Here is a 14,999-nt window from a genome sequence, read left to right as displayed (position 1 = left end):
GATCTCTTAAATCTTACGTCTTCCTAATGTGTAGGTAAAAATGTAACTTTTAGAAACTCTCTACTGCCCAATATTCTGGGGCCCGAATCACCAAAATCCTTTTGTTTACATGGGTGAAATACTGCTGTGTGCCCTTCTGTGAGTATCCCAGATCAGTGACCCCGAATACCTAATCAAGCACGTTCACTCCAAATCCTAAGTCAGTCACATGCAGAACAGAGATGAATACTGAACATTAATGCAGTTGGTGCAGACCGGCCTCCGCTCGGCCCCAGGGAGATCTTCTGCCTGTGGGAAGCCAAGGCCTACCCTGCAGCACCAAATGACAAGTTCAAACAGTTACGGGTCACTCCGTTATTTGCTGTCAAATTCCCGGAACTTAGCCAAACCCATCAAAGCGTTCCACCGTCAAATATTGTGACTCTGCAAAGAGAATCACCACACAGAAAGGGAGAGGAAACAGTTAATGTGGGTTTACCTCTGAGTCCTTAAGCCTCACATAGTTAGAAGGGAAGACTCCGGACTTGTCGCCCACTGTTCCTGTCCACCAGTCACCATCTTTCTTGGTAACCAAAATCACATCCCCTTGCTGAAAGGTTAAATCGCCTTGCTCAGAACTCTCGTAAGTGTACATGGCAATAAATTCTGGTGGGGAGAAATATTGAGATACGGAGAGAGCTTGATTGTTTACAGAAATCCCAGACAGCTTTGCAAATGCAAGTTTATGAATAAGGAGGTTAGGATAAGATCCATTCAAGAGAAAGGCTTGTGCACAGATAAAACAGAATTGCAGAACACCCTGGGCTCCAAATTCCCCAATTGCACATAAACATTCAGTAACTGCAGACAGGGGACAATTCCTGTGAAGACCCAGCCATGTGAACAAAAAAGGCCAACTGCATGTCTACCAACCCTGAGTGCCAGGAGTGAGCTATAATTTTAAGTGGAAATGGCTTTTACATTTACTTTTAACTAACATTTACTGAGTAGTCGTGCTGAGCGCTGATTTAGATGCACAGACACACAGGCTCTTGTACCCACATAGATATCTGTATTTCCATTTGAAGGGTACCAAGTCACAATTCTGAAAAAGTTTTAGATACAGTATAACCTTTATGTAAATTAAATAAGACATGCTGTACATCATTCAAGCGCCTGAGTGAAAACGTAGGCCCTTTTGTGCCATATACACAGATGGTCGGAAGCTGTTAAAACACAAAATAAAGATATATGCTATTTAGTTAAAAACGGGCATCTACTTGTCATTCAGGTGCACAAACAGGTAGGTGGACTGGTAACAAAAGTAATGTCTACTCAATCCCAGAAAATAAGCAAATCTTTCTGAACAAGTTGAAAAGAAATCTCAGTTTCTTACATTTTATTATTCACATTTTAAAGGATAAGAACTAATGTTCCTTACATCTTGCATGTGAAGGGTGTGCATTCCAGGAAAATTTTCTTCTGAATTACAAAAAGTTGATTTTGCTAAGGCTCAGAAACCAAATCACACTCTCCGAAAGATCACTAGACACAAAATTCTAGACGCTACACTAGGTGCTGGATAAAAGATTTACAGAAAGCTGAACCTAGGTTTCTTGCTTCCACTTTTTCTCCATTTTATCCTAGGCCTTTGGGTATTTTTAAAAAAGTAATTAAAAAAAAATCACCATTTACCTACTCAGAAAGTTCATTTTTATGATGGATGATGCCTGTTTCTGGCTAAAACTTCAGAGGGAGCCCTTAAATTCAGAGCCTAACGTTAATTAATAGGCAGAAATTTAGTTTGGAGGAATCCTTTTGGCTCATTTTAAGAGCCTCTGCAGGGGGTACTAATGAAAGCTAAAACAAACACAAAAAAACACAAAGCCCCCTAATGCGAGTGCTAATGTGGGCAGCTCTCCATTGTGGGAGAGCCCTCCAAGGGCTGAGTCAGCCTCAGCAGCTCGGCCTGCAGGCTGGTGGGGTGCGGACCCCACGGCAGACACAAGATCACCCGAATGTTCGAGGGAGAACAGGAGCCTCTCTGTCTCGAGTCCTCCGGTGCGGCAAACGCACACCTCCACAGTTAAAACTGGAAAAATGATTTCCCGCACGTGGAAATCAAAGTCTGGCGCTCTTGCCAAGGACATTCTTTTTTTCATTAATATCATTCCTTCTCCTGATTTCTCAGTACTCTGATCCTTCCCTTTTGGTGTTGCTTTGTTAATTGCCCCTTAGCTCGTGTTCGGCCAGTTAAGATAGGATCCTTGGCAGATCAATACTTTTCCCAGTGATTCCTGCACTGAGAAGTCACTTGCTCAAAAAAGGATCCAAATTTTGAAGTTACTTTCAAAATGCTTACGAAACTTCAGAAGCATGAACTCTGGCTGAACCTACGGCTGCACTGTAAGGTACCAAGGGGACTGGAAAAGACTGTGGCTTTGCTTGCCCCGCGATGCACACTGGTATCTGGGACGCTGCTGCCGGGCTCAGTGGGGACCGCCTCCGGAGACATTTACCACAGGGCACTGGCCATTCCCAAGCCGGCATTCTAAGAGCTACCCAAACTGACAAATCTACTTATTCTGGCGTATGGTTTACTTTAAATGTGACTGCCTTTAATGCAGTATGAATAAGGGGCTCATTAATATATACAGACAGCTTTTCTCTGAACGTCAACTGCCAAGTTCTTCCACGCCACTCCGGAAGGCCAGCGATCTCTCTCCTAGTGTTTCCTAATATTCCTAAATCATCTGACAATGGATGTAATAAATGTCAGCGGGGATTAGAATCTCTCTCTGTTACCCAACTTTAAACATGTGTGTGGTTCACCTGTGACCTCTATAGTGAGGCCTCAAGGGATGAGGCCTCTGTACATGTTTCAAAACAAATCAGCATTCATCATTCATCGGCACTGCTCCTAGACGAGAATGCTACTGCATTGAGTGGCTCTCCATCAACAATCCAGGAAACGGGGCAAAAAGGCAAGAACACTAGCGGACGCTCACTGACTTCTCCTAATTGCTTGACACAGATGATCTCATAATCCTTTGTAATAACTTCCTACCTGAAGGGGTGGTCAGTATGCCCACTTTACAGATGAGGAACTGAAGGCATGATCAAGAGTACATGGCTACTAGGCGAGAGCCAGGGTATAAACTTCAGCCCTCCGAGGAGACTTAATTGGAGAGAATACACTGAATTTGGGCAGAATCGTAAAATTTGCTTTGTACAAAATTGACCACACACGCTGTGTTTAAAAGAGCTTTTTTGTGCCTCGTTCTGCTAACAGTGGATAAACACTCATTCAGATGACTGATAAGAGTGTATAAACAGAACTCTGCTAATGATCGTTTTGGTGGGAACAGCAAAAAAGGGATCCAATAAAATGCTGGATTTGTTTGGCAGTGATGAGGTTTATAGCTGTATCTATAAACTACAAAAATTTTGCTTCTTGAATTCCTTTTGGAAAAGTTAACTGTGTTACCGTGAGTCTGAAAGACCACTGAACAACCTTAATCCTTGCTGTCTCCACTCAAACAACTGGTTTCATAATTCTGTCTTTCACCAGGCACACTTTCTGAGGAATGCAACAACCCCACGATGGCGAAGAAACTAAATCAAACACGCTATATTCATAGAATTTATTTGAGGAACCCATGAAAAATTAGTATACAACTGGGTAGACCTCTGTTAACTCGGAGCACTGATCAGACTTCTGGTGGAAAGCCCGTCAGCTTCAGGTAGCACTCTACAATTAGATGAGAACGGCTACACTGAATGCAGGGAAGACGGGAGATTTTTACCACGAGAGCCCAGGTTATGTGGGTTTCGTTCATTTTAAACCCCTTGCCATGTATCGGCATGGGCAATTCTCAGAATTATGTTCATGAGGTAGACCAGGAAATAAAGCAATTAATTATTTGTGTCAGAAACACTCAAAATGACATCTTTAGGCCTAAGTCATCTGGTGTGGTTATTTCCCAGGAACCGAAAATCGGAGCTTCTCTGTTTCCTTTGAGGTGGCAGAGTTTGCTGGGACAGCTTTACTTGACCATGTCGTTACAGTTTTAAAACAACACACTGATGTACGGGTCAGTGGGGAATGGGCTCTATTCGGGGAAGCAGCGACCACAATTTGGCCACAGAGATGCTCACGAAACGGGATCCCAAGCGACGCCGATGGGCCTCCTTCAAAGGTCAAAGGGCTCATGACCAATATCATGACAAGATTCGGTGTTTATGATCAATATTATCGGATACTGTTCTGAAAGTCTCCATGAGGTACTCTGCTTCTGTGAAGATCTAACCTTGCATTTTACCTCAGACTGGAACACACCGAGCATCAATCAATGTAGCCTATTTTAAAGGGAAATTCCATCTCATTTCAAACATTTACTGTTTCTGTGACGTGAGCCCCTCGACCCTCCTGAAGAGCATCATTAGCCTCAGGTTCTCTCACCTTCTCCTGAGACGGCTGGCTTGGCTGCTGGTGAAGCTACTCTCTTCAGACTAGCAGGACTTTCTGAAGAACCAGAATCCATGCTGGAAGAGGTGGGAAGAGAAAGTATTTTAATTTTTATCTTCAAAGAAATGAATACAAATGACATTGATTTTCCTTTTCCTTTTTTTCTTTTTAAAACTGCTTAATGTTTAAAACTCTGGACCATCTACAGCAGAAACAGGTGCACTTGGCTAAGTGAAAACACGGAACGTGCAGCAGAGGCAGGATTCTGAGCCTGTGTTCTTGTTTTTCAGCGCTTGCTACGCTGGGTGCGCAGCCCACGTACTGGTCTATTTCCAAGCATGAAGGATAGATGCTCGTCCACGATTTTTTGCTATTTTTATCTCCTTGAAGCTCATAATTTGTTTCGAGCAACTTCATGACTCCAATAATTGATCTACAACCTTTACGTTAAATTAGGAACCATGCTCTAAGGTTCCTAACAAAAAAGAGAGAATTCATTCTTTCCATTATTTCCCCAAAAGCTTTGGGCCTCTAAGTCTTCGTGTGTATCTGGCAAAAGTACTGGGTACCAGGCACGAAGAGAGGCTTACTCTCCGACAGAGCCACACGAATGTTCCAGGTCTCAGAATGTTACAGAAGTCACTGAAAAACAAGATACGCAGCCTTCCACAAGTGAAAGGGAAAAAAATGACCACTTATTTGTCAGAGGCTGCCTTCTGCTGGCACGTCCCCTAACTTCTGGCATTAGAGGATCTGGAAGACAAAATTATCCTGCAATCCCATCTGTGAATCTTAACCAATGCAAGCAATACTTTAATGCCTAACATTATTTTCATCTAACAGAAGCAGACAAACACAAAAATACCTTGTAGATTTCCTTATGGGCCCTGAAATGAGTTTCACGTAAGACTTGGGGAACCAACCCTTCTGACCTTGAACTTCTCCAAACCACCACATGTCTTGCTGTTCCAGGACGGTGATGACATCATTTTTGTTAAAATTTAAGTGGTTGTCTTTTTTGGCTCTCCAAGGATACAGGGCTTGGGCTTGTAGTCCCTCCACCTTCTCGCCCTTGTACGGAAACACATAAAGGACCTCTCGTTACTCCGTGATCGGTCACCGACTCAGGACGCTCCTTCCCAGCAAGCGCACGCACACACACACGCACGCACACACACACACATGCACCTGGCCACAAAGGACCCTGCTTCGGTGTAGCATGGGTACTGGATGCGTCCCTGCGTCTTAGGAATGGCTTCTCTTCAAAAGGAGAGGCGCAAACCTGCCAGCCTAATCACAAGGCCATTGTCTGGCCATCTCAAACGCCCCCTTTCAACAAGCCAGGAGGTCGTATTTATTTTGTGGCACCTGGCTGTGTGCCTTTTCTATTTGGTTCCATTTTAACCCCCGAGGGGCCCAGGGTACCCCTCCCCCGGATTCAGGCGTTTGGTGGAAGATTGATAGGGGAGCAGAAAGCTTATGGAACCTCAAGGGATAATGAACTGATATCTGAGTTTAGGTGGACACAGGAAAATATGCCCTGCGTTGGACTGCGCTTGTTTTAGTTCCTTTTTAGGGACACGGGGCATAAACGCATTGTGATCCATGCCAACATCTACATGCAAAGGCAACGTGGGGTTATTACAAAGAGGAATGAAATGCCAGCTGCCTGCTCAAAATAATTTAGGTTAAAAGACTTTATTAACCATAAAAAGGGACAGTACGCTATTCTTAGTGAAGACTTCACAATTAATGGGGAAGAAAGAGATACACGCAATGATCTAGACCACCTGGTAGAATGAAATCTACCACAAAGAGGCTCCAACTATTCACTGTGGGAAGAGAGAGGAAAGAGGACTGAATTCTGCCCACGGGCAACAGGGACAATGTCACGGAGGCTGCGGCACTGGAGTTGGGCCCTGAAGGGCGAGAAGGACTGGGCGAGCTAGGGCTTCGGAAGAAGGGCGCTCCAGGCCGAGGGCACGGCACAGGCCAAGGCCTCGAGGTGGAGCACATCAAAGGGTCCAGGAAGAGGAGCATAGTCCTGGGGTGCATGGAGCCTGGTTTCCTGGAGGGGTGTAGTAGGAGATGAGGCTGGAAAGGCAGGGTGAGCCATTTATTATCTTTTTAAAAACTGTAACGTAAAACCATTACAGTATCTTAAGATAATACTAAAAAAATACAACGTCAACTTTCAAGCATGTGTGAAAACGGACAGACACAAAAGATGATGCCCAAAGACAGCTCCTTCAGGACCAACGCGTACTTGCCTTTAGAGGACACTGTCCTATCGACGCTCGATGGTGAGCATTTATATGTCAAATAGCCCCAGCAGCCATGTTGACAACCTCTCCACCCCTGGTCTTCCTGGGTCCTCACCTTCTCAAACCTACCACGTCCCTCCTCCCTCCCATCTCGGCTGCACACCTCCTTCAAGTCTCACAGATTCTCTGTCTCCCATTTTCTTCCCTCGGCTTGCGGGAGCCCCCCATCCCCACAGTCCTCTGGCTTGTGGCTCTTTTGTGCTGTCCAATCCTCCCAGTTCCTTCCATTCATTCTTCTGCCAAGCCTGGGCCCCCAGGTTAGCCATTTCGACTGCGTGGGCCCTCCCTGGCGTCTCATGAGCTCTTCCCCCGAGACGCCCTCCCCGTGCCTGCCTTGTCAACCCTTCCCCGCGGACACAAGCGAATAACCCAGCCTGGGACCGGACACAGCCTAGACTCGGGGTTGGAACCCTACGTGTGTCAGTAATTTCGTGACTCTGGACAACCGCTTCATCTCCCTAGGCCTCAGTTTCCACCTTTTAAACAGAAACACTTCCTCTAAAAGGTTAAGGAAGTTTAATGAATCTATCCCTAGTATTGCTGTGGTAGTAACAATTACTGTAGTAGCAGCTTCTCTTTCTACTGCTATTTCTAGTCTGGACTAGACTGGCGTATGGCTGCAGGGAGCTGAGATAAAGTGCAGGGACGACCAGTTAGAGATTCAGGTTAAATCCCGCCCAGAAATCCTTCACTCTTCTTGGCTGATTTTGTGCACTCCGCAGCCCTCAGGATCCCCTCCCGAGAAGGTGGCCACACTGTGCCACCTGAATTCCTTTTTCTCCTTTATCTTTCTCCAGTCTCTCTTCACCCTCCCTCTCCCAGAAGAAGAATCCTGTCTTCTTTCTGCACCCTGCATGCGCTTCCCACCCCCCACCATGGCGTTCTTGGGGCCTGACTTGCGGTCCCTTTCTCCCCGGTGCCCTCCCTCCGCTCTGCTCCCGTGATTCCGGGGTCACAAACCTCTTCACTCGCTCACCCTCTCTGCCTCCCCCACTCTTCGCCATGGGTTTATCCTACTCCGTCCCAGGTCCCAGGTCACTCTTCTAGCCACACTGACTGCTCTCTTGGCCTGGTCACCACCCCCCTTTCTGCAAACAGCCAAGCCGGGACAGAAGCAAAGGGAAGGAACCCCTCCGGGCAGGAGCTCCTCCTCCTCTCCTGGGTTGCAGAACACACACACTCTGCCTGTTTTCCATTTTCTCGCTCTGTTCTCTTTTTTGAAGAGCTCATACGTGGCCTCAGAGCTGATCTACGTTCCGACTGCCCGCTGGATGGGCCCACCTGGTGCCCCACATTCACCTTAAACTAAACACATCTACAACCTGCTCCTCCAACTAAAAATCACTTTCTCTTTGTGCCCCCGTTTCTCTCTGAGGTCAAATCCTTCCCTCAATCCCCCACCACTCTCCTTTCCTTTGGCTCCAATAGGAGTGTGACTTGGTCCTGCTTAGCGGTCGCTCCTGCCCGATGTCCTCTGCTTGCACCTCCCCACGAACCTGCTCCAGGTCAGAAGCTGTCCCCCCACCCCCAAATGCTTGCCCAATGGGCACTTGCTCTGTTTGATCATTTATAGACATTCCTTTATCTTTACTGCTTTAAGTCAATGACTGCTTTACTGTATGGAGTAGTAATATTCAGAATTAACTACTTTATCCTGTTCACCTGTAATCAGCCAATCTTTTCCGATATATACTCACTGGTCTCCCCAAATCGACTGGCCCAAGCTTTTCCCCAAACACTCTGATCTCCTACCTTAAAGCCTCTCCTCACGGTATTTGCTGGCTGTGAGGCCAGCCCGCTCCACTTGCGAATAAAATCTACCCACAGCAAGATGCTGTTCAAATGCCCCTTCTTCAGGGAAGCTTTTCTGGTCAATCTGTGCAGGAGATTACCCTCCTCCGAACTCTCCAGGCTCCTGAACGCTATTGGGAAAACGTGACCTGAATCCACACGGCCACCTGACCCAGATACATACAAATAACACTGTCCAGAAGCACTTGCCAAATGTGCTGGTACTGGGTACAGCGGGCCGGGTCTTCACACTCCCCCTGACAGCCTTTACCTGGCCTAAGACAGGAGACGGAGAAGAGCCAGTGGTTGTGGCTGGAGTAAATGCTGATCTCTGCCTTAGCTGGCCGGCGCTGGGGACGGTGAGCGAGGGCTGGGCGGCCCACGCATCCCAGTTGTCTGTCTCCGGCTTCTCACTCGTGCTGGTGGGCCACCTGGAAGGAAACATACGCCACCATGAGAAGTGAGTCCTTCCTATGCACCAGCTTTCACCCGCGGCACACGGAGACTTATGGGGCTTTCTTTATTTTTTTTTTTTAAAGATTTTATTTATTTATTTGACAGAGAGAGACACACACAGCGAGAGAAGGAACACAAGCAGGGGGAGTGGGAGAGGGAGAAGCAGGCTTCCTGCCGAGCAGGCAGCCCGATGTGGGGCTCGATCCCAGGACCCTGGGATCATGACCAGAGCGGAAGGCAGACGCTTAACGACTGAGCCACCCAGGCACCCCTTATGGGACTTCCTAAAGTTCAAAAACAAGACGGGGAGGAAAGAGCTTCAGACGTGGTTGAGTCCGAGCTTCACACCCTAGCGACGAACCTCAGGCACATGACAGTAGTCTCTCTGAATCTTCATTTCCTCATTGATAAAATGGCAACAATATTCTGCCACTCTGTCATTTGTAAAAACAACAGCGAGGCCAGCAAGAAGGAAGTCAGGCGGCACCTAGGAAAACATGCCGGCTTCGCAGCTGGCACTCAACACCGTCTCTCTGTCCCATCGGTGCCACAGCGAGCACCAGGCCACGTGCCCAGCCACTGGGGTAATGACAGGTGGTACCCTTACAGCAACCAGTCATGCTGGAGCTCAGGGACGGTTTTAATTTTGTGATCTTTATAATGTTAAATAACTACATCGGTGCGAGCGCAAACCCAAATGTAATTTACTTTTTACGTCTTTATGAGACATAAACACATTTGAAAAGCAAAATAATTCCTTTGAGGGGCGCCTGGGTGGCTCAGTCGGTGAAGCGTCCGACTCTTGATTTCGGCTCAGGTCATGGTCTCACAGCCGTGGGATCGAGCCCCACGCTGGGCTCTGCGCTGGGCATGGAGCCTGCTTAAGATTCTCTCCCTCTCTCTCTGCCCCTGTCTCTCTCTCTCTCTTAAAAAAAAAAAATTCCTTTGTTAGACTGTACATCCTGATTCTGGGTTTGGAAAATAAGACGCCCATAATTATAGCAGCAGAACTGCACACCACACGTGTATTGCAGAAGAGTCACAATGACTGAATCCACAGCAAAACGAAATCCTAGAAAACACGGTATTTGTCTTCTATGTTAGCCTAAGCTTTAGTTTAAAAAAAGTCAGAACTTTTTTGGGTGCCTGGGTGGCTCAGTCGTTAAGTGTCTGCCTTCGGCTCAGGTCATGATCCCAGGGTCCTGGGATCGAGCCCCGCGTCGGGCTCCCTGCTCAGCGGGAAGCCTGCTTCTCCCTCTCCCACTCCCCCTGCTTGTGTTCCTGCTCTCGCTATCTCTGTCTCTGTCAAATAAATAAATAAAATCTTAAAAAAATAAAATAAAAAAAAATAAAAAATAAAAAAAGTCAGAACTTTTCAATCAAGATCAAGAGCGTGCCTACACGTACGTGGAGCTGAAGTCAGCCCAGTTGTTCGGGGTCGTGGAGGGCTCTGGAGCGGTCACCGCCACAGGAGTGGGGGGCTCGCGCACGGCCAGTTTGGGTGCAGGCGCAGAGGCTGGGTCAGGCCCGGGTTTGACTGGAGCGGGAGCCTCGTTTTCTGGGATTTTCTCTGCATAGTTTGCAGGGAACCAGCCCGTCTTTCCTTTTAATTCTCCTCCAAGCCAGCCTGGTTCTCCAGTTTGGCTTTCGTCCACCTGCAGGAAAAGTCACAGACTTTAAATCAACCTGTAAAGACACCAAGCGCTCTCCCAGGACCAAGCCCCAAGCCTCCGACCCTGTCGGATGGACACACCACACGGACGCCTCTTCACCCTGTTCTCATCTGCATGTCTGGGAAAACCGTCTCTAAACATTAACTCTGAACAAACAGTATGTGTTGTAAAGCAAGGTCTCGTTCTTTCTGCTTTTTTTTTTTAGCTTCTCCCCCCCTTTTCTAGCAATGGCAGTTAAGATAAAGTGCCTAAAGTCCTCAGGTCCATAGCTGAAATTTTTAGAGTTACCTTGAATTGGAAAGTGATGTGACAGACTTCATCACTTGGGAGGTCATGGAATTATTAAAAAATAATTTGACTTGGGTTTATGATTTAAAGCTGAAAGCAAAGGGTGCAATCAACATTAATCAGTACTCAAAATCTCTAATAACTAAGCGGTATTTGTTCAGCACAGGGATAGGAAAGATAAAAACACGGTCTTAGATGGTTTCCACGGGAAGCAAAGCTGATGTTAAGCCATTTAAAAGCTCTTCTTTAATTTTCTCATCATGTATCTAATTTAAATTAAAGGAGATTATTCATGGCAACAGTCAATTTTATTAAGGTCCTATGTTTTTCTTTTATATAGATTTAACTTTAATATTATAAAAGTGCACATGAGAATACAGATTTCTGCTGTTTAAAACTCTCACAGGGGCTATTATATCAAGTGCTTTTATGTTTGCATTTTAATTCTAATTTAAAAGCATCATTCAAAATCACCAGGATGGTTCTACCTATCTTTATGAGTTACCCCCCGCCCCCATTTTATGAGCAACAGGAGAATGACTTTGGAGGAAAATTATTTCACTATTATTGGAGGAAAATTATTTCACTATTAGAAAACTATTTTCATTACTGAATCAAATCAGAGACCTTATCTTATTTTTATCCCTTAACATATACTGCCCAAGGAGGTAAAACATTGGACACTTCATCAGACGTTAATGTTGCTTTTTAGAAATCACAGAAATGAGTAGGGAGGACCTTAACAGTGATTTTGGAAAAAGAGAAAAAATACCAGTTTTCTAACTCATTCAAACATACAGTAAAAAATAATAATAAAAAAAATAAAGCTCCAAACTATGGAACCGAACATCTACTACCTGTATTCAGTCCAGAGTAAGTGTAAATGTTTATTAGCATACTTGAATTTTCAACATGCTTGGGACGGGGTGGAAAAAGTAGAATTACATGGCTTACGACTTAACTCAAGATCTTATTTACAAAACTGTCAGTGAGTAGAAGATACTGGCACTCTGCTCCACCTTAAGGCACCCTTACTGTCAGGGGTAAAAGCAATTTTTAAAAACTGAGAATGCTCCAAAAAGGAGTTCCCCAAGATAAAGAGCAATACCGCTTCGGAGATTCTATTTTTTGCTTTACAGTTCTGATACTCCTGCTAACGCTTACATCAGATGTGAACACATTAGCCACTTTTCATTCAACTCCCCCACACTGTTTTGTGCTTACATTCCTTTTTCTGGGCAGCCCCAACTGTTTCTCTAGATGAGGATTTAAGAGGACATTTTTTCCCACTTGGATTTTATGCAAAATGCAAATGGCTAAATGATTTTCCTTCTTCATTTATATTTACTGGTGACACTGACACATTTAAACATCGGCACAGCTTCGCCATGGCCAGATTGTGCGGGGGGCTCCCCAACTCCTGGGCAGGTTCAACGACAGCCAAGCTCCCACCCCCTCCACCTCTCTAGGACCAAGGTGATGTCGGGCAGGAGTAAGGAAGGAACTGGAGCCTGACACAGTGACCTGGCCTCCAGAAGGCGAAGGGTAATGATCAAGAGTAGAGCTCAGGAGACTGCCCCAATTTAAATACCAGTTCTACCATTTATTAGCTGGGTGACTTTGGGCAACTTTCATTGCTCGGTGCCTCAAGTTCTTCATCCGTCACATAGTGATGATAGTACCTGTCTCATTATTGGTGGCTATGAGAATTGTGAAATATTTAAAGCACTGCCTGGCATCTGAGAAGTGTTCAGTGATAGAGCTTTAAAAGCCACCTCTCCTGCTGTCCCGCTCTAAATCTGTACTGAAGCTCTCTCATGTGGGCTTTTGTCCCGTTCTAAGAGCCTCGTCTTTACGCCACTTTACGGAACCATCCCTTGTTTTCTGTATGGGGCGCTCTCTGTCTAGGAACCTGCCTGGGACCCCGGGCCCTCTGCGTTTGCCTTCCGCCAGCGGCAATGCTTTAAGGGGCTGGAGTTCAATCATGCATCATGGCCTGTCTGGAACTGCTACTCGTCTGTCCAAGTAGGACCTCCTCAAATGTCCTCTGCTTGACTCAATTATGTCCTGGGTTTTACTGTCATTCCCCTGACACAAAGGGTCTTCTCTGGTTAACAGGACTTTTGGGACTGACATCTGGAATTGGATCTGAAGCCCTTTGGGCAGGTCTAGCTTGCACCCCAGGTAGCTGATCACATCCAGCCCTGTTCCCCTCATAAGACAGAAAGCGTGCTTCACCGCTGAAAGGTGTTTTGTATACTTAGGAAGCAGAGAAGGTATCATATAAGCCTCTTATCTGTGCCAACAAGAGTTTCCCCATCCTTCAGGGTAATAGATCAGTTTTTCCCTTTTAACCAAGGAAATTCACTGGTCAACTCTGACCAACCAATAGTCTCAATAAGCCTGATTTGTTCTTACAGGAATCCATTAGTTTTAACGAATAACTTCATTTTAAGATTCAGAGGATGTAAGAAAAATTCACTCTCAACATTAATTAACCACTTAGAAAAAGCACAAAGGTTCTCATATGAAAAGGAGAAATATTTCTTCCTGGATTTGGGAAACTTGACCCAAAATGCCAATCCAAAGGTGGAAAAACAGTACATAAGATTAGAGCAGAAAAAGAGTTAGGCATACAGGGCTGGCTATAATGTGGAGTTTAACATACATAAAGTAGATTCATCTCCTGGTGGCTCTAAGTCAGGGGGATCTGAAATATTAAAAATAGTGGTCTTACTACACTTTCATTTAACTAGCCCCACTGCAACACCTCAAAGCATTTGGGGATCATTCTAGTGGAACATCAACAAAAAGGGAAACACAAACCCCAGACACAGTGCACGTGTCTCGAACGTTACTGATCTATTCTACAGAATGTTAATATACACTGTAGGCTGCAGGGCTTGGATTCAACAGTCGAATGCACATAGCAGCTATGAGGTTCAAGTACATATGGCTGAAGCCCGATAATACGGTCTCCTTTCTCACTGTTTATATGCTTCATGGCTGCCAAATTCCTCCGGTAGCATGAAGATTTCTGAAATCTCTGACCTTGTTGCAAAGAAGGAAAGAGAAAGTCCCTCTCCCCTCGCAAGCATGACACAGAACAAGGACAGCAAAGAGATTTAAACTGTGTACCAACTCAGAGCAGCTGGGGGGGCTGCCTGGGATGTGCTGAGTACGGGGGGCACAGCACATGGTTTCTGCATCTGCTAGCTTGGGAATACAGTGTTTTCCCAAAAACTTTTGGGTTGGAATATGAAAATTGTTTTCTAAAGCTCTAATTTAGAGGTCATCAAATTTCTCCTCAGTTGTAACTACTCAACTCTACCCTTGCAGTGCAAAAGCAGCTGAAAGCAGCATGCAAATGAATGGGTCCAGCTGCATTCCAATAAAACTTTATTATAATAAACAGGCCGGGGGCTGCGTATGGCCCACTCCTGGAATCGGATGTGTACCCGTCCCTCCAAACAATGATGATACTATGGCCACTTGTTACTAAACAAGCCAACCTCAGATGTTAAGGCTATGGAAATCGAAGGAAGGCAGGAAAGAAAAGATACTAACTATACTAAAAAAAATCCCCATCCAGAGAAAACAAGGAAAAACAATGAGTTTAATGTTACATGAATAACACCAAATTAGAAGATAAACAATTTTCAGGATGAATGGAACTGGCAGATTGGCTGATAACCGATAAAGAAGTGTCCTTTTGGGGGAAATTTCTAAGAGGATATGTTTCAGAAATGATTTAGAATTAGTCTTGACAGGAAAAAGGCATTAGGTTAGATAGGTGATTCCCAAAAATGACTGCCTAAGAGGTCTACTTGGAGAAGATTCTGAATCCTGTATATGGAGTAAAGTGCCCAGAGTCTCTAGGGGTGAGCCCTAGAACGCTTATTTCTTCTAAGCTCCATGAACAGTTCTAATGTCCTCAGTCCTGCACCACCCAGACCTGCTGAGTTAGATGATCAGCCTGTGCTTTTAAGACAAACTTCAACAAAATGGCAGTGAGCAAAG

General features: G+C 45.5%; 1 protein-coding gene across 1 annotated transcript in view; it reads right to left on the bottom strand.

The window, feature by feature from the left end:
• The window catches only part of ITSN1 (intersectin 1), a 203,945-nt gene that overhangs the window by 47,773 nt on the left and 141,173 nt on the right, over positions 1-14,999 (bottom strand). Inside the window, exons 20-24 of the mRNA XM_081819518.1 lie at positions 10,426-10,673; positions 8,834-8,993; positions 5,313-5,518; positions 4,442-4,524; positions 470-645 (exon numbers count right to left, since the gene is read on the bottom strand). Coding sequence (XP_081675644.1) covers positions 470-645; positions 4,442-4,524; positions 5,313-5,518; positions 8,834-8,993; positions 10,426-10,673 — 873 coding nt within the window. The remainder of the gene's footprint in view (positions 1-469; positions 646-4,441; positions 4,525-5,312; positions 5,519-8,833; positions 8,994-10,425; positions 10,674-14,999) is intronic.

This window comes from Leptonychotes weddellii, chromosome 1, assembly GCF_054177405.1.
Source record: "Leptonychotes weddellii isolate Sample4059 chromosome 1, ASM5417740v2, whole genome shotgun sequence".
NCBI lineage: Eukaryota > Metazoa > Chordata > Mammalia > Carnivora > Phocidae > Leptonychotes > Leptonychotes weddellii.
The sequence above is the reverse complement of the archived record's forward strand: the minus strand, read 5'-3'. Positions and strand labels throughout refer to the sequence as shown.